The sequence below is a fragment of the Xyrauchen texanus genome, chromosome 16 (assembly GCF_025860055.1).
Source record: "Xyrauchen texanus isolate HMW12.3.18 chromosome 16, RBS_HiC_50CHRs, whole genome shotgun sequence".
In the NCBI taxonomy this organism is placed as follows: Eukaryota; Metazoa; Chordata; class Actinopteri; order Cypriniformes; family Catostomidae; genus Xyrauchen; species Xyrauchen texanus.
This window is the reverse complement of record NC_068291.1, coordinates 5,430,370-5,457,603: the sequence shown is the minus strand read 5'-3', so window position 1 is coordinate 5,457,603 and position 27,234 is coordinate 5,430,370. Positions and strand designations below refer to the sequence as shown.

General features: G+C 41.6%; 1 protein-coding gene across 3 annotated transcripts in view; it reads right to left on the bottom strand.

The window, feature by feature from the left end:
- Positions 1-27,234, bottom strand: part of arel1 (apoptosis resistant E3 ubiquitin protein ligase 1) — a 57,898-nt gene that overhangs the window by 18,635 nt on the left and 12,029 nt on the right. For 2 of the 3 annotated variants that reach the window (XM_052145897.1, XM_052145896.1), the window contains exons 5-15: positions 23,807-23,878; positions 21,722-21,948; positions 20,415-20,652; positions 16,773-16,942; positions 15,898-16,078; positions 6,554-6,798; positions 6,390-6,467; positions 3,742-3,883; positions 3,510-3,631; positions 2,253-2,328; positions 1,876-1,985 (exon numbers count right to left, since the gene is read on the bottom strand). In XM_052145897.1, coding sequence (XP_052001857.1) covers positions 1,876-1,985; positions 2,253-2,328; positions 3,510-3,631; positions 3,742-3,883; positions 6,390-6,467; positions 6,554-6,798; positions 15,898-16,078; positions 16,773-16,942; positions 20,415-20,652; positions 21,722-21,948; positions 23,807-23,878 — 1,661 coding nt within the window. The remainder of the gene's footprint in view (positions 1-1,875; positions 1,986-2,252; positions 2,329-3,509; positions 3,632-3,741; positions 3,884-6,389; positions 6,468-6,553; positions 6,799-15,897; positions 16,079-16,772; positions 16,943-20,414; positions 20,653-21,721; positions 21,949-23,806; positions 23,879-27,234) is intronic. The other variant, XM_052145898.1, reaches the window with a different exon arrangement.

The window sequence follows — 27,234 nt, the reverse complement described above, 5'->3', positions numbered from 1 at the left end:
ATCTTGCTCTCAGCATTTCTTTGATTAAGCAATGGGTTTTTAAAATGCTTTGTCAGGAAAGTTCAATTTGGAAATGTGCATCTTGAGATTGTCGCGTTCTGTGCCATTTTGTTGTTCTCCATCTGTTTGAACAGCCTCTGTGAGCAGCTTTGCCACAGAATTCAGCCAGATACCACTAATATCTGGGAATATTTCTGCAATGAAAAACACTGTGACATCACCATTACTATATGGCTTGAGTCTGGGGTAGTACTGTGACACAAGTGCAACACCATGGTAACAGACCCTGTTTCCATCTGGTATTAAGATGTGTTTCAGGTAATCCGATCACATGTGGTCAGGTGAGACACATCGCTGTTTACACCTGGATGCTTAAATGCATCTCATGTGACTACTTGGGTTAGGATTTGGATGGTCATACTTAAATGTATTCATTGTGTCCTTTTGTGGATGAAGGAAACAGCATCAATGTAAAACATAAATAAACAATTTTAATTCGGATTTTGGTAATATTTAAGGTAAAAATTCAAATGTAGTCTCTTTTTTTCTTTTTATCCCCTTTTCTCCCCAATTTGGAATGCCCAATTCCCACTACTTACTAGGTGCTCGTGGTGGTGCGGTTACTCACCTCAATCCGTGTGGCATAGGAAAAGTCTCTCCTTCTGAGACCGTTAATCCGTACATTTTATCACATGGCTCGTTGTGCATGACACAGTGGAGACTCCCAGCACGTGGAGGCTCATGCTATTCTCTGCGATCAATACACAACTAACCATGTGCCTCACTGAGAGCGAGAACTACTAATCGTGACCACGAGGAGGTTACCCCATGTGACTCTACCCTCCCTAGCAACAGGGCCAATTTGGCTGATTAAGAGACCTGGCTGGAGTCACTCAGCACACCCTGATTCGAACTTGCGAATCTAGGGGTGGTAGTCAGCGTCAATACTCGCTGATCAAATTTAGATTCTTAGCCCTGTTGAAAGCCCTAATGTCAAGGGGTCTGTCTGGGGACACAGACCAACTCTAAGAAGTGTTGGACAAGCTACTCAAAACATTTTGCTAGCTAAGCTACCAACTACTCAATAGAAAGATAGGTTAAGCTAAGCTGAAAGCTACACTTTAGAGAAAGTAGCAAGTTACACTACAACCTACACACCAAAAGTAGCTTGCTATATTTAAGCTACTTAAAAATGTATCCACCAGATACATGGTGCATACTGTCATAGACAAAGCATCTAAAAGACTTATTCACATTCTGTTTATCAAAGCCATGGCAAAATATAGTGCAATAGAGTATACCAGTATACAGTATAGTGCAATATGAAATGTATGTGCATGTAAAATAATGTATTTATATTTATACATGCTAACTATACACACCCATGTGTTTAATATGCAAAATCACAAATTCTCCTTTTATTTTCATATTTAAACTACTACATGTACAAACCCATACCCATTTGTACATAATTTCATTTTTCACATTCCTATATAACAACTCAATGTACATACATTTTACTTTTCATCTTATCCTTTAACTGTGGCTAGCTGTTGTATTTCTGTATGTACTGGAAGTTTCTTTTCAGAGGCCAAATTCCTTGGGCAATAACACTTCAATATCTGATGTTAGTACATGGTAATACCATAATACTTTGATATACAACTACCATACTTATGTACCATTCTGTATTTACATGGTTATTCAATGCATTTCCAAGAAAACCATGGTACTACTATGGTATTTTGATATATGGTTAGTATATTTATACTCATCCCAAATTTCATAAATCTTTCTGGACACACCCAAGAATGACATTCAGTTATTTTTTGTTCATCTTCAGTGAGAGTATCAGAAGCAGTTAATGTGACTTACCAAGCCCTGGTTGTTGTCACTAAAGCGTGTGAAGAGCTGGTTATTGGTATCAAATAGAGCCTTACAGATGAGCTCAAACCACTCACGTCTCGGCCCTCCCCAGTCAAGCGCTAGACACACAAACACACACATACACACACAACAAAAATGTACATATACTTGTCACAATATCACAATAATTTAAGCTTTTTTAACACTACTGTGCCACAATGTTTTTGCAATGGGATCAAATCATTTAATCAGACAATGGCAAGGTTTTACTGGTTGTAATCCAGCAAATGTTTTAAATGTTTTACTTATTTATTCTTTTGTACATCAAGCCCTTAATAAGAATAAATAAAGAATTAAAGAATAATATCACTCATCCTGGAACTAACCCTCCTCATCCTGGAACACAACTTCAAAGTTCTTACTCCAATCAGACACTGAAAAGTTCCTTGTGGCCTTTAAAGACTGAAAAGAGACAAAAGAATGTATCACAACTGAATGTGTTCAGTTAGTGGTCTATACCAGTGTTTCCCAACTTTGTTTCTGGAGTCACAACAACAGTACACATTTAGGACGTCTCCTTGATTTGACATCCATTATAGGTCTTGGAATACTCTACTAAGAGCTGATAAGTTGAATCAGGTGTGTTTGATTAATGAGACATTGAAAACCAGTACTACTGGTGTGCTGCAGTACTGCTTGTATTGCCACAATTTAGTTTAACTAGTCCACTAGTGTGGACACTGTATTTCCGCTTCCCTATACATAACGCTTAATTTCATTTAAACCTACTGATCTCAGTTCAGGAGACTCTGTGCTGTCAGTAAAAGGTTAACCAACATGGCAGCTATTGCAGAGGAGTTTGTGTTTGGTTGGAATGCCAACTACATCTATTAAGAAACCTAAATAAGCTTTTGCACTGAAACATATTTTAATCAAAAGAGTCTCTAATTTCATCCGATATGCCATTTTTTCAAATTTGAGTGATTTATTGCGAAACGGCAATCTGTTAAGCACAATGGCCACATTCGTATGCTCAGTTTCAGTTAAAATATCCTATATTCACTGTGCATTATCACATTGAGAATTAATGGATGCATCCAAAAACTGGAAAATGTTGCTTTCAGAGGATTTTTATGGAGTTAGGATGAAAATAAGGTGCATTTCGAATTGTTCTGAGACCAGTGCAGACAGATAACCCACTGGAGGTGAAGTCATTCACTAAATAGAGAGCAATGGCGCCTCCTATAGCGCTCTATGCTCTATACGTGCATTCGATCCAAACTTCCTTTTTAAAGTTCAGTTTCAGGCTGCAGATGATGTTTGGACCACTCAGCATGTTTGGCAGACATGGGGCAATGATAATCAGTACACAAATTCCGAATTTATAATGTATAATTTTATTTTAACATGGTTGGCATATATATATATATATACAAATCTAGTTACAAATCAAAAAGGGGAATGGAAAATGCACACAGTAGTCACACAGGGGTCTCATGAGGTTAAAGATGTAAGGCAGGTTTACAACAGTTTATAACAATGTAAACAATACAGTTTTTTTAGCATGTTCCTTTGTGTTTTGTGATACTTGTCTTATATTGACCATGAGGAATGACCTCTAAAATGTGGCTAGAGGTACTCACAGACTCGAGGAGTAAATGACGGCTGATTTTCAGGCAGGTTTTGGTACGAGGTCTCTTAGAGTGAATGTGTCTCAGCTCACGTTGGAAAAAGTTAACTTTGTCCTGAAATGTCTCTGATCCTCCTATTGGATAAGCACACACACACCAAAAAAAAAATGGAAGTGTCAAAGAATTATAAAGGAAAAAAAACTTTCCTCCACTGATTAATAGACACACCAGCACACATACTGACCAATGTTCTTGTGCAGAAACCGGATGAAGGTGGCAGCCATGATGTTCCTGTCCTTACAGCTTAGCTCTACTGGAGGCTGGAACCCATCATCCACCACCAGAGTCAGGTACTTGTGAACAGGGTCTGGTCCATGGTATGTGAACTGCCAAGGACAGGAGGAAGAAATTAATTACTTTAAACGTGTGGCAACAGTACTGTGCATAAAATCATGCAGATTCGGGTCAGAAGCATCAGTTAATGTTCACATCAACAATCAGAATGGGGGGAAAAATGTGATCTCTGTGATTTGGCATGATTGTTGGTGCCAGATGGGCTGGTTTGAGTATTTCTGTAACTGCTGATCTCCTGGGATTTTCACACACAACAGTCTCTAGAATTTACTAAGAACGGTGCCAAAAACAAAAAACATCCAGTGAGTGGCAGTTCTGTGGACAGAAATGCCTTGTTGATGAGAGAGGTCAATGGAGAATGGCCAGACTATTTCAAACTGACAAAGTCTACAGTAACTCAGATAACTGCTCTATACAATTGTAGTGAGAAGAATGCTATTCTAAGATACGGTTTGGTGCTGTTTTGGCAGCACAAGGGGAACCTACACAATATTAGGCAGGTGGTTTTAATGTTGTGTCTGATCGGTGTATATATTTACACTGCCGTTCAAAAGTTTGGGTTCACTTGACTGAAATGTTTCTCATGATATTAAAAACCTTTTAATCTGAAGGTGTATGCTTAAATGTTTGAAATTAGTTTTGTAGACAAAAATATAATTGTCCCAACATATTAATTTATTTAGTTAAAAACTAAAATTTCTTTTTTGAAATGGATTACTTGAATAATAAAGAAAAGCAGTCACTAAGTGCCCAACATATAAATGGGAACTCCTTCAATACTGTTTAAAAAGCATCACAGGGTGATACCACAAGAAGTTGGTTGAGAAAATGTCAAGAGTAAGTACTTTAATTCACCAAAGTGACATTAAACTGATCACAATGTATAGTCAGTACATTACTGATGTAAAAAAAACAGCACCATCACCATTTGAAAAAAGTCATTTTTGATCAAATCTACACAGGCCCCGTTTCCAGCAGTCATCACTCCAATACCTTATCCTTGAGTAATCATGCTAAATTGATCATTTGGTACTAGAAAATCACTTGCCATTATATAAAACATAGCTGAAAGCTATTTGGTTCATTAAATGAAGCTTAACACTGTCTTTGTTTTTGAGTTGCCACAGTACGTATGTCTTAATGTCAATATTGAGTCAAAAATGGCAAAAAAGAAACAGCTTTCTCTAGAAACGCATCAGTCAATCGTTGTTTTGAGGAATGATAGGCAGTACAATGCTTGAAATAGCCAAACTGAAGATTTCATACAAAGGTGTACACTATAGTCTTCAAAGACAAAGGACAACTGTCTCTAACAAGGACAGAAAGAGATGTAGAAGACCAGATATACAACTAAACAAGAGGATAAGTACATCAGAGTCTCTAGTTTGAGAAAGACACCTCACATGTTCTCAGCTGACAGCTTCATTGAATTCTACCTGCTCAACACCAGTTTCATGTACATAGTAAAGAGAAGACTCGGGGATTCAGGGAAGAATTGCGCTTTTTAATCCCATTGAGCTTTTGTGGAATCAGCTAGACTGTAAGGTGCATGAGAAGTGCCCGACAAGACAGTCACATCTATGGCAAGTGCTCCAGGAAGTGTGGGGTGAAATGAATCTGAATTTTTGTTTTTATTGAAATAGTAATTTTTCATATTATTAATGTCTATATATATATATATATATACTACTGGTTAAAAGTTTTAAACACTTACTCATTCTTTACTATTATTCTAAAATGTGAAAAAAAAATTATAATAAAGTCATCAAAACTATGGAATAACCTAAATGGCAATATAGGAATTATGTTGTGACTAAACAAAATCCAAAATACAGTAAATCAAAACTTCAAAGTAGTAGTAAATCTTCAAAGTAGTCACCCTTTGCCTAGAATTTGAGACATCTACTCTTGACATTTTTTCAACCAACTTCTTGTTGGGCACTTATTGGCCTAGTCATCAAAGTCATCCATTTCAAAACCTTTTTTTTTTTTTTTTTAATAATTTGTTTGTTTTGAAATGAAATAAATTAATATGTTGGCACAATTATATTTTTGTCTACAAAAATAATGTAAAACATTTAAGCATACACCTTCAGATCAAAATATTTTTAAGATCATGAGAAACATTTCAGGCAAGTGTTTTAAAAGTTTTGATTGGTAGTGTAAATATACAAAGATATATATATATACATATTTATATTGTTGTTAAATTTCAAGATTTGCATTTCCAGAAGGAAATACCAGCATTTGCAAGGCAGGAAAAGATATTGTTATGGTTTAAGTAAAACAAGAGGAAAAGCTTAATATTATCTAAAATACACAATTTGAATGGAGTAATGGAGTCAGTGCATTGTTGCAGTTGGAGCAGAATTAATTGCAGGAAAGTGTAGGAGAAGCAGGAGTAGTAGAATAAGGAACAGTAGGAAAAAAGAGGAGAAGTAGGAAGAGGAGAATAATAATGAAAATTCAATAATACAAGCACTGTAACAAACATCTTGAACTTGTATTTTAACACCTGTACAAGTTATGCAAGCTAACCTTAGTTCCAGGGCACACACGGAAGGTGAAAAGACGCCAGGGAATAATTTTCAGATAAAACTCCTTCACAGAGAATTGCTGAAACAACAGGAGGTGGTATCCCAAAATTAACAAACCAAATGAACCATACAAATGTACCACTAATCTATATAGACATTCTTTACCTTTGGTGATATATAGCAGTAGACCTTTTTTGGTTTCTTGATCTTCTCTGACTGGCCCTCTACAGGGGAGTCATGTTCCTCCTCATCATCGCCCATGGAGGGCCGTCTCTGCAGGGCCAGCTGAGAGGATGCTGGGAACTGCCAGGGACAACTACTGTAATTTCCCATGTTGTAGAGGTAGGCCTCAAAGTAGATGCTGATACCTGGGGTAGACACGTTTTTCTCCACACAGTTCTTCTCATTTTCTGCACAAGAATGTAATGACATGAAGAAATGGTGGGGTTTTGGCATAGAATGTTATTATATAATATATGATTCAATTGTGTCATGTCAATCTCTGTGGTTATTGCTGTCCTTGACACATTGCGGTTCAAATGAATGAACAAAAAACAGGGGTTCCCACATTCTAAATCTCACATTTTGACATGTCTGAAGGTGGCTTTAGATCTTTGAGCTCCCATGCCCCCTTTTTCCTAGAGGAAGACCACTTTTGGTCCTAAATAGAGGAAACGTTTTAGCTAGTAACATTTGCCATCCATTGAGTCAAACAGTGACACACACACAGTGGCAGTGATACTCAACGGACAAACACATGTTAGCATGCCAACTGGTTTGTGAGCAAATTTATCTCTACAAAAGCTATATAAAATTCAGGGACCACAAAGCAGGATTGCTTTAGCGTCAAGAGGCTACATTACTTGTTTGATGCAAGTAGACGGCGTACCCTTTTTTTTATTGTGTTTACACTCGCTTTTATTATTTTAATACACTATGAAAACTTTATAAACATGAAAAAAAAAAAAAACGCATTTGCAGTGAATGTTTCATGTTTTTAAATGTCAAAGTTACATGTATTTTTCTGCTTATAACTTTTGAACCGTACATTGTAGAAACCCAATAATTTTTTCCTATGATTCATTGGCTCATGCCGAGTCCACTGCATTGGTTTCCACCTGACCAGATTTGAATTTTGATGAAAACATATTTTTGGAACTCGTCCTAGAGCGTTCATCGGATCATGGCTAAATTTGTGCATTTAGTAGTTTAGTGATGGCACCACACAAAAAAAAAACATTTTCGATTAAAACGTTTGAATAATTGTGCTAAAATCATAAGACTGGTCTCTTTAGATTCCTTAGGTCACACAGAGTAAAGTGATAACATTTGGTTGGCCGCATTGCTCATCTGACATTTTTAATTTTGACTTATCGCAAAAAAAATAGTTTTTTTGTCAATAGCACCATGCCATGAGGGTCTCAGAAAAGTTTTGCAACTCACTCCCATTTATTCACAAAAAAAAGGGATTATAAGCCGAGGTATCCAAAATGTTCTTCTTTATTGGTACACGAGTGTAAATGTGCAAAATCAAAGTGCTCTAGGTAAACTACATGCATTCCATGAGTATATGAATAGATTTAGCAGCTCCATCAAACTCAGTATGGAACATAGTAGTTGTAAGCTTCCATTTTTAAACACTCTAGTTTGGAAAATCAATGGGATCTTATCCACTACACTATATCCAGGGCCGTCACTGCTGTCTTTAAATGTAGAACGCAGCATTAGAGAGCTTCCACATGAGAGAGCGTTCTCTTCAGGTCCAGGGAACGGAAAACCACATTGCTGTCATGACACTCACTCTCGACCAGCCTGTTAAATGCCAAGCTGCTGGAAAAAAGCGGGAAAGGCACGTGTGCGGCCACGTGGCTGCGACGTGGATAAACGTTCCCTGTACCTCTCTAGAGCTGCACTTGGCATTTAAAAGACAGCAGTGACAAGGTACCATTATGTGACACATCGAGTGTGTTTCATTCTGCTGTCAGCGAAGTATTTAAGTTCTGTCCCAATACTTATACTAGAAACATTGATTAGGTTGTTATATTAAATACTGTTGTATAATATACCAGGGTGTAAACAGCATGCCACTATTTACAATAACTGTAAATAAATAGCATCTACCATAGCTTAATTTGGCAATGTAATTAATTTTATTAATTTGCACAGAATTTCATTAAAGATAATTATATTTTATTATAATTTATTAATGTGTGTATGAATTTGGTTTGTTTAAAAAAAAAAACAAAAAAAAACAATTAGACATGTTTATCCACACAACTTTAAGCTTGCTTAGTTATTTATGTTGGGTGTTTTTAGATAGGTGTACTTGTAGGCATGGGGGCCTCATTTTGAAAATCTGCTTTGGGCTCCCAAAATGCTAGGGCTGGACATGTCTCCATGTCTTTTCTTTAAAACGAATGTAATATTTATGATAGTTTTGACAAGTTCCATTGGACTATTGATGTGAATATAGCTGGGCTCTGAGGGAAGTGCTATTAACACTTATTGCAAATATGTCATTATTTGGCTATACTGAACCAGTGGTAGGGGCCCACTGGTGGTCGACTGGCTAGTGAAATTGTTATGTTATTTTTTTACCACAAAAACAATTTGAATGTTTCTTCCTCTTCTTTTCTGTTTGTGAATATGAAGGGTAGGTTATTTAGATACCCTGTTGGCTAGTGGACATTGTTCTTGTGTGTGTAAATCAGTAGCACGTAGGGCATGGCGATAAAACGATATCAATATTTATCACAATATATCACTCTATGATATCGACGATAAGCTTGACAGCAAGACATCATGACGGCAGTTACGCCCTCTCATCGTCTCTAGTGAGCAGTGCGACAAATCAACAGGAACATCATATCTAAACTTTCTGCGCTGTATTCTTGAATATTTATCTCTAGCACTGAAACATGCTTCACTGATGCCCTGTCCAGGTCCATACCGGCTTTCTCTTTTGCCCACATGTGAGTAAACATGAGGTGCGTGTTTCCATAAAGGTTTTTCTTTCTCAATTTAGTTTTATTAATCAGCTTGTTCCAAGCCTTTAATAATAAACAAATAGATTTCAAAATGAACAGTTCATCTTATAACATTCATATCCAACTGCACTCAATTGATAAACTCTATAAAATATTGTGATCCCTCAGACACCACTGCATTGGCTGTGTCTGGGCCCCAATGCAGTTTTGTAAAGACTATTTAGACTGTTTAGGATTTAGTTTTCTCTTCTTTTTTGGGAAATTAAAAAAATGTGCAATGTCCAAATGTGATTGTATATAGTGATAAATATCGATATCGAATGATATGAAAAAGAATATCATGATAATATATTTTGCCATATCGCCCAGCCCTAGTAGCATGATGTTACGGAATTAAATTTCCATAGCGTCAGCAACTGACGCAGCACCGAAGTGACCGAAAAGGAACATCTCGGTTATGACTGTAACAACGGTTAGCTCAAAGGAGGGAACGAGATGCTGCGCAGCTTGCCACACTTGATTTTTAGCTGTTAAGGAACTGAGAAATGGCTGTTTCCTTCAGTCAAAAAAATCCTGATATAATGGAGATGTGCACTGGTTATATGCTCACAATGACGTGCACAAAATGGGTGGAGTGGCCAAAGTGCCATCTGCTATTGAAATTAGCGTGATTCCATATGGGCTTCGGAGATCGGCACTCCTGGGTTAAGTTCCCATCGTGTCAGCTACTGACACAGCATCTAGATCCCTCCTTTCAGGGAACAAAGGTTACAGTCGTAACAGAGACGTTTTCCAACTAAACACTATTCAGCCACAAGGTCTTAATGAGAAGGTGAGAAGGCAGGTGGTTTTAATGTTGTGGCTGATAGATGTAATATACAGAATTGGTGCACTCACAACTCTGCAGAAAACTCCTTAGATTTCTGCAGGATTGCACCACTGTGTGCACCATTACACCTTGGTTTATTCAATATTTTGGCAAATTTGAGTGTGTTTTCAGCTACCAATAAGAGTGCAGTATTCTCAAGGCAGAAAATGTGAAAAAGGTCAGCTGATCCCATCTGGGCCTAATTTCAAGTAATTGTATTGTCACAAGGAATTATACTTATACATTTTAAAGTTTAGTTTTTTCCTAAACTAAGCATCGAGGGTGCTATGTGCAATGTAATTTCCCTTTACTAAATTTGCCGTTTTTGTGCTTGGCTCCATAATTGCTGATCGCAGCATTATTCAGATTTATATTTGCCTCTTTGTTGTTTGATTCGTTCTTTCTCCCTGCAGTTTATTTTCCTCTATATCTGTAAAGAAATGTGTAACAAGTTTCCAGTGAGGAAGGGACGGAAACAGCAACAGGGTTCAGGTAAGGTTGTTTTTAATTCTCACACACTAATATAACACAATAGCTTCTTGGCCTGTGTCGGGCTCTCCCTTGGGCTCTGTTGCTGCTGCTTTTTATGCCGCTCTCCTCAAGCTACTGCAATTAGAGACAGGTGTTAGAAATAATTTAGCTCAGGTGTGAGCGCCCTTACCGCTTTTCTCTCCCGGACGGGCGCTTGACCACGACCACGCCCCCGCTGCCACATACCCCCACCGCCCGACTCAGGCCGGGGCGCCATCCGGCCTGCCTACCACTCCCCCCCATTTCTGGAGAGGAAGTCAGCGGCAGCCATCTGCACCCCCGGTCTGTGGACCACCTTGAACTTAAAAGGCTGGAGGGCCAGATACCAACAGGTGATCCGGGCGTTAGTATCTTTCATGCGGTGGAGCCACTGCAGTGGGGCGTGATCCGAGCAGAGGGTGAAGGCCCGCCCCAGCAGGTAGTATCGGAGGGTGAGGACCGCCCACTTGATGGCCAGACACTCCTTCTCTACGGTGCTGTACTTAGTCTCCCTCAAGGAGAGCTTCCGGCTAATGTACAGCACCGGGCGCTCCTCTCCCTCCACCACCTGCGAGAGAACGGCCCCCAGCCCTCTGTCTGAAGCGTCCGTCTGCAAAACAAAAGGGAGAGAGAAGTCAGGTGCATGCAAAAGCGGCCCCCCACAAAGTGCAGCTTTAATCTGTGTAAACGCCTGTTGGCACTGCTCCGACCATTGGACCGGATCTGGAGCCCCCTTTTTAGTGAGGTCAGTCAGCGGGCTGGTGACATCCGAATAATTAGGCACAAATCTTCTGTAATAGCCAGCCAGCCCCAGGAACTGCCTCACCCCCTTTTTGGTCTTGGGTCTAGGGCAAGTTGCCATCGCCGCGGTCTTGTCAATTTGGGGACGCACCTGGCCATGACCCAAGTGGAACCCCAGATACCGTACCTCCACACGCCCAACCGCACACTTTTTCGCACACCGCCGCAGCGATCTCAGGACGGCCCTCAGATGTTGCATGTGCCGCTGCCAATCATTGCTATAAATGATGATATCGTCTAGATAGGCAGCGGCGTAAGCAGTGTGCGGTCTGAGGATCCTATCCATGAGGCGCTGAAACGTGGCTGGTGCCCCGAACAAACCGAAAGGAAGCGTCACGAATTGGTGTAATCCGAACGGCGTGGTGAAGGCCGTTTTTTCACGGGAAATTGGTGTCAAGGGGATCTGCCAATAACCCTTCGTTAGATCCAAGGTCGAATAAAATCGAGCCGTACCTAACCGATCGAGCAGTTCATCAACACGGGGCATTGGGTACGCGTCAAATTTAGACACCGCGTTGACTTTCCTATAATCCACACAGAAACGTATAGACCCATCGCTCTTGGGAACAAGGACGACCGGCTGGACCAATCACTGTGGGATTCTTCTATTACTCCCATCTCAAGCATCGCGTCCAATTCTTCTCGAACTACTTTCTTTTTATGTTCGGGCAAGCGATAGGGGCGGCAACGTACCACCACGCCCGGCTCGGTCTCGATATGGTGATGTATGATGTTTGTGCGGCACAGTAGAGGAGAAAACAGGTGTTAGAGTTGGCGCGGTGAAAGGTGGTCTCCACAAGGAACCGGGGTGTTGAGATTGCGGGCTTTGTTTACCTCCGGTCCGAGCTCCGCCCTCTCCGGAACTACCGTTGCCAATATCACAGAGGCCGCCTCTTCTCTCCACAATTTCAGGAGGTTGAGGTGATATATTTGACGCGCGCCCCCTCTATCGGTACGTTTAACCTCATAATCGAGATCCCCTACTCGTCGTGTGACCTCAAAGGGTCCTTGCCACTTGGCGAGTAATTTCGAGCTCGATGTTGGGAGTAATACAAGCACTTTATCTCCCAGTGCGAATTCCCGTAGCTGAGCACCCCTGTCATACAGCCGGCGTTGGCGTTCTTGAGCCTGGAGCAAATTCTCCTGTGTTAATTTCCCCAGTGTGTGGAGTTTTGCTCTAAGATCAAGAACGTATTGAATTTCATTTTTACTATAAGAAGGTCCCTCCTCCCAAGCTTCGCGGATGACGTCGAGGACCCCGCGTGGGCGTCGCCCGTACAGCAGCTCGAACGGTGAGAACCCCGTGGAGGCTTGTGGGACCTTCCGTTCTGCGAATAACAGGGGGTCGAGCCACCTATCCCAATTCCTAGCGTCTTCGTGTACGAACTTACGAATCTTATTTTTTAGTGTTTTATTAAATCGCTCCACTAGGCCATCAGTCTGCGGATGGTAAACGCTAGTGCGAATCGACTTAATGCCCAATAGTTCGTAAAGCTCGCGAAGTGTACGTGACATAAACGTTGTGCCCTGATCGGTGAGGATTTCTTTCGGAATCCCCACCCGGGAGATTATTTTGAAGAGTGCCCCTGCAACACTACGTGCGGAGATGTTGCTCAGGGGCACTGCTTCCGGATATCGTGTTGCGTAATCCACTAGGACTAACACAAAGCGATGTCCGCGTGCTGTCCGTTCTAATGGCCCGACGAGGTACATTCCAATTCTTTCGAAGGGGACCTCGATCAATGGAAGGGGGCGCAAAGGTGCTTTTGGGGTGGCCGGTGGGTTTACCAACTGACATTCACGGCACGCAGCACACCACCTGCGGACGTCACCACCAATGCCCGGCCAACAGAAACGGGCTATTAGACGGAGAAGTGTCTTTCTTTCCCTGAGGTGACCGGCAATAGGATTATAGTGAGCCGCCTGGAAAACCATTTCCCGGCGGTTCCGTGGAATCAATAATTGTGTCACTTCCTCCTTTGTTTGAGCGTCCTGCGTCACTCTGTACAACCGATCTTTAATAAGCGAAAAATATGGGTATGCAATGGCGACGCCCGGCCGGAGCTGTTGACCATCAATTACTCTCACTTGGCCAAGAGCATGTTTAAGGGTTTCGTCCCGCGACTGCTCTAGAGGGAAGTCCCCTCAGGGAATTCCCTGAGAGGAGGGCGGCCACCTCGCCCTTCCCTCGTCATTCCGAGCAGCCGAGGACGGCCCGGCTCCGCCTCCCCTGCCAAAGCATCGCACACCGCACACCTCTTTATGCAGGACCCATCCGCACAAATACCCTCTAAAATATCTTTGAAATTCGGCCAATCAGTACCCAAGATTAGCGGATGGGTGAGGCGGGAACTAACCGCTGCCTCCACACTATGGTTTTTTCCCCTGAATTTAATCGCCAAAGTCACCATGGGATACTTGTGAACATCCCCATGCACACACCTCACCCTCACCAGTTTAGCTCCCAAAGCCCCGGGTTGAACCAAGCGTTGGTGGATGGTGGTCTGGTTACAGCCGGTATCCAACAATGCTTGGTATGTACCCCCCTGGATCCTTACCGGAATACGGTACGCTCCAGCCCGATCGAGGGCAGCCTGCGGGAAGTCGGAGACCCGCACCACCATCCCTATTTCCATCAGCGGACACTGATCCCGGAAGTGGTCCGGGTCTCCGCACCTCCAGCAGACCGGCCCAGGCGCCACGGCCGCACCCGTGCTGGCGGGCGCCCCCACCTGAGGAGGAGAGTGGCTGAAGGACGGGGAAGGGGTAGGCAGGTTCTCCCACGGCCGGGAAGTTGGTCTCGTGAATCCTCCGCGCCTGCGGGGGGCAGGAACGGACCCTGGGGAGAGAGCAGAGCGAGAGGGCAGAGGGGAGGGGAGAAAAACAGGGGAAGGGGAGAGAGAGAGAGAGGGCTCATCCGCCCTTGGAATCGCCGCCATGTGGTCCTCCGCGAGTCGTACGGCTTCCTCCAGCGACGCCGGGCGGTGGCACTGGACCCACTCCGCCGTTTTCCGGGGCAAGCGTTGGACAAACTGCTCCAGTACCACTTGATCGACGAGCACCTCGACGTCGCGGTCCCCCGCAAGCAGCCACCTCCGACAGGCATCACGGAGCCGCTGGGCGAACGCAAACGGGCGGTCGGATTTATCCAGTTTCATGGCCCGGAAGAGCTGGCGACTTTCTTCTGGGGTCCGACCAACCCGTTGCAGGATGGCTCTCCTCAAGTCGGTATAAGCCAGGAGGCTTGTTGCCGGAAGTTGTTGTGCCGCGAGTTGTGCTTCCCCGGACAAGAGAGGGACGAGGCGGGCTGCCCACTGGTCGCGTGGCCAACCCCAAATTTCCGCCGTGCGCTCAAAGAGGTCCAGGAACGCCTCTGGATCATCTGCCAGCCCCATCTTCTGTAGCGCGGGTGGGGGCAGTGTGGCGCGGGTGTCCGGGGTCGCGGCTGCGTCTGGAGCAGCCTCCTGGCTGAGGAGGCTCCGGATGGCAAGCCGGTCCTCTGCTTGAGCCCGCATGATCTCAAAGAACCGACGATCCTGGTCCTGTCGGAGCTCAAGCAGAGACTGTTGGTGGCCCTGATGGAGCGTAGCGAGGGACTGGAGGACTTCCGCCAGCTGGGAGGACTCTATGGGGCGACTCTGTTCCATAGCTTTGGACCACTGTTCCTGCAAATTCCCGGGTTTCGGCACCAGTGTAACAAGTTTCCAGTGAGGAAGGGACGGAAACAGCAACAGGGTTCAGGTAAGGTTGTTTTTAATTCTCACACACTAATATAACACAATAGCTTCTTGGCCTGTGTCGGGCTCTCCCTTGGGCTCTGTTGCTGCTGCTTTTTATGCCGCTCTCCTCAAGCTACTGCAATTAGAGACAGGTGTTAGAAATAATTTAGCTCAGGTGTGAGCGCCCTTACCGCTTTTCTCTCCCGGACAGGCGCTTGACCACGCCCCCGCTGCCACAAAATGCAATGATTCTAAGAACTACTCTTGAAAATGAAAACCTAATCCTATTTAATATGATGGCAACATCAAGCAGGCCACAAAAATACATTTAGAGAGCAACATGTTGAGCAGAGCACAAGTACAAAAATGTATTCCTTATCAGGGCATTGTTACAGATATTTCTAAGGTCATCACCACTGGAGACTAAGGAATAATTATAATATAAGAGCTTAATTTTGCTTGAACGAGGTGCAAAGAAAAAAACTGTAGCAGGACATGTAAAATGGCAGCTCTAAGACCAAGCAGAAGCCTCTGTCAACCAGCAGAAAAAACACTATATAAACACTATATAGCAAACATAGACCATTGGTAAATCTGGCCTTTCTGATACCAAAATGAACTCACCACTAAGAACAATGATGTCAAACTCTCCATTGTTGAGGGGCTGGTCCCAGTATGAGATGCATGCTCTAAAGCAGCCTTTCTTCCTGAAGGTGAGCCTCATCAGAACCTGACACTGCGGCTTATTTAATGATACAGTAGTACTGTAGTAATCCTCTGAGCTCTCCTCCTCCACTGTGCCCAACTGTGAGAACAAAGACAATTAGAGATGTAAATGGAATTCAGCAAACTGTAAAGGACCAACAACTTGTTTGAAATACTATCATCCTAGTACTGACACAAACAAGATCCAAAATAAACAGGAAGAGCCAAATGCGAGTCAAAATTTATTTTTGCGATTAAGTAAATGGAGGTACTCGACAGTTGGCCGGTAACTTTATTAGAAACTGCAACATAATACACAATGGTTTAATTAGAAATGTAAGACAAAATATTTGACCTTTGCTAATGAAAGTGACATGTGATATAAAAATCAACGACATAAAAAATGTCTACTTACTTCTAACGACATTAAACTTAGTGGAAAATTTGCCTACAGCTGTTTAGCTAGTAACATCTTTATTTTTTATTTTTTTCAGAACTCCATGTGGTGACACATGTGAAATATTCCTTGCATTAAGGCACCAAAACAAAAATATGAGGAACAAAATCCAGATGGTATAGTTTTACCAAGAGACTGGCTCATCTTGTATGCAATGCTACAAATGACATGATGACCTACGCATTTCGCCACAAATATCCAAGGAGAAAACAGCATATGCTTTAATAAAACGTCTCATGGACAGTAAAAGTTTATTTTGTAGCCTGTACATAAACATCCAAGGTTTACTTAATCTGAGCTAAAAACTCAGTATTAGGTATGCAATAAATGTTCTTACTGAGTGGACATGCATGTTGTAATTGACCTCATCCACAAGTGAGACAGAATTACTGGTGGGGTTGCCGTACTCATCACGTGGTTCTATCTGCAGTGTGTGCTGCTGACCATAGGTCAGCACCAGTGTGGAGAAGTGATACGCTATCTTTGTTTTGGATGGCACTACTGTACCTGCAAGACATGTATGCAATTAATTAAATCAACAAAAACTGTTCATTTTGACAGAGTAAAAAAACTCAAACAAATTGTCCACTGCAGCTCATACATCTTTTTTAATACAGACAACAATTACAGCCAGTTTTATCTTCTTTTGTGTTTCTACTAGCATCTGTTTGGATGTAAATATTCATATGGAAATTATAGTCAGATAGTGTCATGCAGGGGTTTCCTTTCAAGTCAGTCTCTTTGAAGCTGCTTCAGTAGTTGATGCTATGGGAGCTCCTGACAGGAGTACCAATCTCTGAAATCCAGGCGCTCCGGCACCCAAAGTGTGTGTCCTCACGAGCATATAAACCAGAGCACAGCGCCACTTCATCTCAATTTTTTCTCTTCCGGGTCCGATTGACATCTCTTGTCCTCTGAAAACCAGACTCATCACTTCTTTGTTTGGAATTGCACCAATCCACAGCGAGTGGATTGTTTATAGTGTATCCTTTGAACCCTTTCGTGTTCTATTTTGTATATTCAAGTGTGTTTCTTTACAATAGGGGTTGCACGCCTACTGATTTATAATAGTCGACAAGTCGAGCCATTAGTCACGTCAAATTTGACTAGTCATGACTTCATTCCACCCCCCCCCACCCCCGCACATCTGACCCCAGCCCTCCCACAAAATCCCACTCCCCAATCCATAAAATTACAACACAACTACGTTCGCAACAATTTAATGCGTTTTAGCTAGTTATATGCATTATATGCAAAAATATCAAGTAGCAATATGTTGTCAGGCATTAGACAGCCAGTTAGACTATGCATGGGGTCCTTTAGGTTGCCATGGAAATGCGCACTGGAGTTTGACACCTGGGTGGAAAATAATGAGCGACTAGTCGACTTTAGGCTGACGGTGTCGAATAAGTTAATTGCTGTCGACTAGTCTATACAACCCCTAATTTACTGTTAATAGAAACAAAAAGAGCCTTTTGCTTAAAGACGTCTTTGTAAAGATGCTGTTTTGCAAATGTTTCCCCCATGGTAGCATTTTATCGCTCTGTCTGACGGACACGAGCACTACTTTGCCTCAGCCAAGCTCATGCAGAAGTGGTGCTCGGTAAAACTGATTGCAATCATTGTAAGCACATGAAACTCAAGTCGCTTCACTCTCTGCAGTCTTTCCTTCTCAAAACCAATGCTAGTCCCCCTTCCTCCCGCTATACTTCTGTGGCTCCCAGGAAGGTTCTCAACTTGATGAGCTGTTTTTACTGAATTGGCAAAATTCTGAGTCCTGCCATCCGGTGCTGTTGTTTCCCCAGCTGCATGACCAGCTGGTCAAGACTTTGTGTGCTCCATACTCAACGAGACCGAATGTCTCCGGTGCATCAGCATCAACGTTGCTTGATCATGCCACGCTTAAGAGGCTATATTGAGCTTACCCCTGTCACAGAGTCAAGGACTACTTGTGCCTGCCCTCTTCCACACTAGCGTGATAATCTAAGCCGCTGCATTCATCCAAGCAGTGTAGGCTCACGTTCAACTACTAGGTAAGTCTTGCGTTCGGCTGGTCAGACTGGTTTGGCCCTTCACACCATGGCAGTCCAACAAGCCTTCCAAGCTGAACTACTAAGGGACGTGGACGAAAATGGCCTCAACCCAGAGTCCTTCAAAGAGCTGCGTTGCTCCACGGATATCGCACTCTGGGCTACCCATGTCACTGCCGAGGTTATTGGTAGATCTATGGGAACTCCATTGAGTGGCATATTTGGCTTTATTTGTGAGAGCTTCGCAACAAGGTCAAAGCCATTCTGCCATTCTTGCCACTGACTGTACTAAAATAGTTTAACAAAGCAGTCGGAGTGCACATATGTCGAATGTGTTTGTATTTGTTTCCGATCAAATAAGTATACTTTGAAAGGCTGAGCACTCAGCTGTGTGCGAGATGATGCAGAATGCGGAAAAACAAAGTATACTTGAGCCTTTACGCATAATCTCATTGTGCTACTGTCTACTCACTTGAGCTTCAGTCAAACGTGTCGGGGACCTTCTGCTTGTCAGTCAGGGACAGTTGTTTAGAGTTTCAGGCTTGTTTAGAGTTGCATACAGTGTCTCATGGGTGTTAAGGCTAATTCCACTAGGAGAATGGCCTACTCCTAGGCGAAGGCCATGTCCTTAGAGGACATCTGTCTTGCTGTAGGCTGGGCCTCTCCCAACACCTTTGCCAGCTTCTATTACTTGGCTGTTTCCTTTCTCTATTCCCACATTTTGACTGCAAAGGAGGGTTGATATATCAATTTTACATTACCCTACATGGCTAGTGTCAGTGCTTATGTTAGTGGACTAGTCTCATGGCCGTGTTGTCTTCTCTCTTCAGCACTATGTTTGCGGAGATTACACCTAAGGCTAGTGTCATTGTAGTACATTCCTGGTCTTTTACCAGTCTATCTCTTCCTTTCCCACTGTGTGTGAAAAAGAGTTTTCTGAAAAATGTTTCACTACCCAGAATGTCTTGTGTCATTGTTATACCGTTGCCAGAAACAGTTTATTTGTTCACCCTTTTCCTTCCTATTTTTCAATACGAAGGGACTTTATATTCATGCTTTTTTACCACCCTGTTGGCTAGTGGCCATTGCCTTTGTGCATGTGAATCACTAGCACAGCGTTATGGTATTTTCTAATAGCATCAGCTACTAACGTAGCATCGAAGTGACAGATTAGAAAGCGGACGTCTTGGTTACGACTGTGCCCTTGGCTCCCTGAAAGGATGGATCGAAACCCTGCATAGGTTTGCCGCAGTACTGATTTCTCACAAAGGAACCAAGAGATGCTCCTCCCTTCAGTTGAAAAATCCTGATGAAATGGTGCTCTACTCTGGTTAATATGACCATGACGATGCATGTACTGTGGCAGAGCGCTAAGCGCCATCGGCCAGTGAGATTGTCATGATTGAAAGTGGTTTCAGGGGTTTCCTGTGAGAAGCTCCTATTGCATCAGTTACTGACAAAGCATCTGCTGAAGAAAACAGGGAAAAATTCTGTGCCATGCATAGACATAAAGTAGAAGACTTTTCAATCCACACATCATTTACCATAGTAACAATTCACCAACTGTATTAACTATGGTATTTTGGCAGTGACACATATGATGTATTTAGACTAATCTTTTTTTTATATATAAAATGAGGAGCCATGCATTTTACTTCAGGTTACCATGCATCTCAACCTCAATACTAATGCTTCACTGTCACCTATGCATTTGAATGCACAAAATGTGCAATATTATTGGTAACTGCCTGGGTGCTACCAAATCAGGTGCAGGTGCTGGTGCCACACTTTCAGTCGGCCCTTTGAGGGCACACATAACGCTGATGTGGACAAGGCTGAAATTTTGTTTGACACCCCTGGAATAAAATTTGTCAAAGAATGGAAAGAATAGGAGGTTAGCTCAGGACTACTCTCAAAACACATCCCACATCAAGCTAACAGCATTTTACCTGGTTGGAATATCTTGTAGTAAGGGCTGTAGGCCACATTCAAGCCACCAAGTTTGACAGCTACTTCATAGCGTCCAGCCTTACGCACTGTGAAGGCCACTTTGACTATGTTGGATTCTGGCTCTTGAAGGACCTCCTGAGTAACAGGGACTTCTAAAGCCAGCTCTATGTGTGTGATGTTCACCCTCAGTCCCACAGGTCTGTGTGCTGGGAATGGCTGGCCGTTTTTGTAAAAGAGCTAGAAAAAAGATTTCATAGCAACTAATCACTGCACAGACACAAACTGTAGGCTTTTTCAATTGAGCTGCAGGATGAAAAAGGCAGCAACTGTATAGTCAGTAAAGGTTGTAATGTATGGAGCGCAAGCATCTCTAAAGAACCCGTTTACACCTGGCATTACAGGAACAGTACACCCAAAATGTAAAATTCTCTCATCATTTACTTACCCTTATGCCTTCTTAAACTGGTATGATTTTCTTTTTTCTGCAGAACACGAACGCCATAGCACCATCATAAAATCTAATTTTGTGTTCTGCAGAATAAAGTAAGCCATACAGATTATCAATTATGTGTGAACTATTCCTTTAAAATACATTTTGGGCAACCTGATCACAAGTTGACAGCATTAAATACAGGTGTAAATGAGGTTGAAAACGTTTTGTGATCACTCAAACCACATACAGAGTTAGTCTAATGCCTGTGACACTACATTTGAACACTTTTGTAGTATAAAAGTGAATCCATCCCGATATGTACCTGACAAGAGGGTTGAAAATAAGTGTTTTAAATTATCTGTTATTTGTAGCATACAGAAAATAACAATCAAACAATGGGAAAAGTGCATATATATCCATACCTAGACAGCACCAAAAAACAAAATATATTTTTTTTTTTTTACACAGATACACATTCAATAATAGTATTCTATTATACTTTAATAGGGTAAAATATTACTTTTTATTCTGCTCATTACTTTTGCACTCTGAATCAACACCATCACACACCACACATGGGTATTATGTGTATACTGTGATTTGTTTTGTATTGTAACATGTATTGTGTATGCTGTATTGTACATTATGTCTGTTGTGTGTATATTATATATTGCATTTTGTCAATTATTAAATGTATGGTGTAATGTATTTCAAGTGTATATTCTGTTTATTATGCATATATGTGTGTTCTTTGAACAAACCAAAGTCAAATTCAAAAAAGTGCAACTAACAAGGGCAATAAACGTGAATTCTGATTCTGTGATTAAAACAAAAGTACAATTGAAAACACCAGTGTGCCGACTTATTGGTCACCTGTACTCTGAAACTCATGGTTTGGCCCACTTCCTGTGGCTCCTTCCAGTCCCAGGACACTTTGCATGAGCGTGGGTCCAGATAGTTACCCCGCACATAGTCATAGATACTGCGGTCCCCATGTCGGGCAGGGTCATCATTCTGTAAGAAGCTGACCACACGAGCAGCAAGCTCACACAGGAACTTGATGGTGAAGACAAATGCGATGATGGAAACAGTTATTCCACCTAGAGATGAATGACGTTAAGAGATTATGAGTAAATTTAGAAGTAGGGTTTATAAATTCATGTACTATAGAAACTATTTTTCCAGACAATAAAACTAAATGAAGCAACTCACAAACAAAATGAAAAGATAAATAATGTCCTAAAAACAGCTGTCATAATAGATATAATTATAGTGCATCCAGAAAGTATTCACAGCACTTCAACACTTTCAGCCTTATTCCAAAATGGATTAAATTCATTATTTTCCTCAAAATTCTACAAACAATACACCATAATGACAACATGAAAGAAGTTTGTTTAATATCTTTGCAAATTTATTAAAAAGAAAAAAGAAAAAGAAAATCACATGTACATAAGTATTCACAGCCTTTGCTCATTAATTTGTTGAAGCACCTTTGGCACCAGTTACAGCCTCAAGTCTTTTTGTGTATGATGCTACAAGTTTTCTCTCTCATTCTTCTTTGCAGGACCTCTCAAGCTCCATCAGGTTGGATGGGGAGCGTCTGTCCACAGCCATTTTAGATCTCTCCAGAGATGTTCAATCGGGTTCAAGTCTGGGCTCTAGCTGGGCCACTCAAGGACATTCACAGAGTTGTCCTGTAGCCACTCCTTTGTTATATTGGCTGTGTGCTTCGGGTCATTATCCTGTTGGAAGATGAACATTCAAACCTGCTCCAGAGCACTCTGGAGCAGGTTTTCATCAAGGATGTCTCTGTACATTGCAGCATTCATCTTTCCCTCGATCCCGAATAGTCTCCAAGTTCCTGCCGCTGAAAACATCCCCACAGCATGATGCTGCCACCACCATGCTTCACTGTAGGGATGGTATTGGCCAGGTGATGAGCGGTGCCTGGTTTCCTCCAGACATGACACTTGCCATTCAGACCAAAGAGTTCAATCTTTGTTTCATCAGACCAGAGAATTTTGTTTCTCATGGTCTGAGAGTTCTTCAGGTGTCTTTTGGCAAACTGCAGGCAGGCTGTCATGTGCCTTTTACTGAGGAGTGGCTTCCACCTGGCCACTCTACCATACAGGCCTGATTGGTAAAGTGCTGCAGAGATGGTTTTTCTTCTGGAAGGTTCTCCTCTCTCCACAGAGAAACGCTGGAGCTCTGTCAGAGTGACCATCGGGTTCTTTGTCACCTCCCTGACTAAGCTCCTTCTCCCCCGATCGCTCAGTTTGGCCGGGCAGCCAGCTCTAGGAAGAGTCCTGGTTGTTCCAAACTTCTTCCATTTTTGGATGATGGAGGCCACTGTGATCATTGGGACCTTCAATGCTGCAAAAAAGTTTATGTACCCTTCTCCAGATCTGTGCCTCGATACAATCCTGTCTTGAAGGTCCACAGACAATTCCTTGGACTTCATGGCTTGTTTTGTTCTCTGACATGCACTGTTAACTGTGGGACCTTTATATAGACCGGTGTGTGCATTTCCAAATCATGTCCAATCAACTGAATTTACCACAGGTGGACTCCAATCAAGTTGTAGAAACATCTCAAGGATGATCAGTGGAAACAGGATGCACCTGAGCTAAATTTTGAGTGTCAAGGCAAAGGCTGTGACTTTTTCATTTTTTTATTTTTAATAAATTTGCAAAGATTTAAAACAAACTTCTTTCACGTTGTCATTATGGGCATTGTATGTAGACTTTTGCGGAAAATAATGAATTTAATCCATTTTGGAATAAGGCTGTAACATAACAAAATGTGGAAAAAGTGAAGCACTGTGAATACTTCCCGGATGCACTGTACATCAAGTTGCAAAATCACATAAAAAAGAACTGATAGATGAACATATCAGCATAAAATTTGTGACAACAGGCATTTTGGAACTACATAATTAAGCAAAAATAAACTCACCAATCACGTAAAACATGAGGTCCCTTATCAGAAAGCACAGTGCAACAGTGCAGCCAAATATCAGAGCTCCTGCTGAGAGGTGAGACATTATAATACTTAATGTAAATCAATGCAACATGATCAAATCATAACATTACCCATTTATTTTGCAGTAACAATAAAGTTACTAGAGCAGAATCAGAAACAAAATAACATACTACAAGTAAAAGACATCAAGTGAGTGTGAGCAACAGGGAGGTACCAAAAATCATGATCATGCTTCTTGACCTAGTCAGCCAAGTCACAGGTTTGAAAGATTTGGGAGAACTCTTTTCTCACAAAAGTCTATTGGTTTAAAACCCTGACCATACACAGAGCACACAAATACAATGCTAAAGAATAAAATAATATTAGAGATACATTAAGTTTCAAGTTTTGTTGAGGGACACTATTAAAGACATCACTTGCTACTTGAGTATAGAACAGGCCCTTACTGTATTTCTGAGTTACTAGTATATATTATGCACTTAACATACAGCAAGCAACCTAATTCTTCAACAAGCATGCACCTGCCTGGGTCTTGAACAAAATCAAGGACTTAATGCAAGTAGACTTTTAAATTTTCTTTCCAAAATATGAGAGGTGCTTGTCTGCTCAAAACTTGCCATCATAATGCTAGGGTGTTGTTAGTGGTTGCAATGGCATGCCACGCTGTTACTAAGGAATTGTATGTGTCCGCCAAGGTGTTATTTTTAAAACAATAAAAAAATAATAAAATGTATTTATTTTTTATAAATTAAAGAGATAATGCAACAAATCACAAAAAATCAAGAACAGGATTAATTATTTTCAAACTGATATTTCATGAGATGCAACTGGCTGACAAACAAATATTGAGCTACACATAACACATAATCTAATAATGTGTTTTGTATGAGCAACTTATGTGTAGCTTATGTATTATCTCAGGCAATAAATAGATGCACAACTTACATTATTTCAGTAGTACACCCAAATGAAAATAGTCATACTTTCATGTGTTGTACTTTAAGTTTTGATAATTCAACACTGTTGATAGTTCATTGTTGCACAGAAAGTCAACGTGATATAGTATTTATTTGCATGAATATAGTACTCATTTCTCTTGTAATACACAAAGAATTATAAATATAAAAAAAAGTGGGAAAAAAAAGACACTCTTACATACCATGAATTTTGGAGTCAAGTGGTGACATGAGAGGTTCGGATGTGTGAACGGAGAGTTCTGCTCCCAGCTCGCTAGTTTTAATACTTTTTGCATCATAAAACCGGTGAGATTGGATAGACCCTGATTCTTAACTGTTCTAGGAAGACAGTATGACAAAGAATTCAAAATTCTCGGGCTCCAGAGATATTAAAAGACACTTACGTGCTCAAGCTGAAGCCCCAGAGCAGCAGGCCGGAAGCCCAGGAGTCAATTTGGATAGTGAAGTGATGAAAATTCGGCATCAATTGGTAAATGTGTCAGCAATGCTAACGAAGATCGTTGGATCTTGCTTTACGTCGATCGATCAATGCCATGGAGACGAAATTTACTTAGATGGTTATAAGAGTGGCAGATGTTGAGAAACCGATCGATTATCTGGAGTCATCGGAGAGGGAATTAACTGCTAACCCTCTAGCGACCAAGGCCGACTTGGAGCATTGGAAGTTGGAAGACTAGGAGAATTGTAACCAGAAAAACAACGTCTGAATTGTTGGAATTCCAGAGGAAGAAGGAGGACGAGATATGGTGAAATTATTAGATGGGCTCTTCCAAAGTCTGCTCGACATAACAGGTCATAAGCTGGAAATCGAGCGAGCTCACAGAGTTCTGGCTCAGAGATCCACAGAGGGAGACAGACCCTGATCGATTCTGGCCAAATTTATGAAGATCATCCTATAAAGATCTCGTGTTACGTGAGGCGAGTAAAGGAAGGCTTTCTTGGAAGAACCACAGCATTTTTTAGATAAAGAGATAAATGTGATAGATTCAAGGAATGCAAGAAACTCTTACATCAACGGGAGGTTGCTTTTGTACTGATGATCCCGGGCCAAATTGCGAATAGATACTTAGGATGGCCGCAAAATATTTACATGCCCACAACAAGCAATGTCCTTCATAAAGTCAATGACTGTGTAAGTTATTTGTGGATTTCATGTTGCAGCTGAGTGGGCCTGACTCACTGAACATTCACTTGACTGTCCGAGGAAGCGAAGCGCCTTATTTGTTTCTTTTTGTGACAGTTCCGTCTAGCGGCTGGAGTTTGTTTTGTGGAATAACACGCCTTCAGAACAGTTATGTTGATGAATCTACATGCTCTTTGTGCTTATGCCTCCTATTGGTTAAAGTTTGTTTTATAGATTATTTTCTGTTATGTAATTCTGTCTCCCAAAATTTGTATAGACGCACCCGACTTGAGCAATCTGACAGCAAAGTTGTTGCAGGGGCTCTCGTAGGCATACATGGACTGTTTGAGTTTAGAGGGATGGATGCCAGTTTGCGCTCTCGTGCGAGCGGTTTTTGTTCTGGGGGATGTTTGGGGTTTGATTGTTGCACTAATGTTGGAATATGGTTGTTATAATTTTATTTTTGACACACAATCTATATTTTCTAATATGTCAAAATGTAAAATGTTAATATGAGTGGATTGTCTCTCTGCACGTGGAAGATATGGGGCGGACATGTTTTCGTTAGTGTTTGCACAAGTAAGAGCAGGGGAGTCATTACATTGATAAGTAATCAATCTACAATTAAAATGTTTCAAACAGATTAAAGATAAATTAGGAAGAGTCACGATTGTTTTAGCAGAAATGCAGGTGCAAAGTTTGATTTTGTCTAATATTTACGCACATAACGCTGATGATCAAGGCTTTTTATTGATCTTGAAGGGATGTTGCAAGCCGCTGGCACCCCTCATGATATAACATTGGGAGGAGACTTTCATTTTTTGATGGACTCAGTCTTGATCATAGTGAAGCAAAAGTGTTTAAGCCCCCTAGAGCAACAGTGACACTTCACAGGATGTGTAAAAATCTTGGTCTTGCAGATATATGAAGACTTTTGAACCCATCTGGATGGGAATATACATTTTATTTATCAGTCCATAAGATTTAATCTAGAATAGATTTTTTTTTTTTATTTATTCAAGTCCCTCATTTAATCTGTTGTTTTTGTCTCAGATTACGTCCTGGAGAGTTTAGAGGCGTTGCCACATATGGAGAAAAAGAAATCATATAGCTGCCAATTTGCAAAATCCTGAATTCAAACAATTGCTAAAGGCTGAAATCAATGTCAATATGGAGACCAACTGGTCCTTAGTATCCTCTATGGGCGTGGCTTGAGAGGCACTTAAGGTGGATATTAGGGGTCGGATCATACAGTATGCCTCACTCATAAAAAAATCCGAAGTACAAGAACTCGTGGAGTT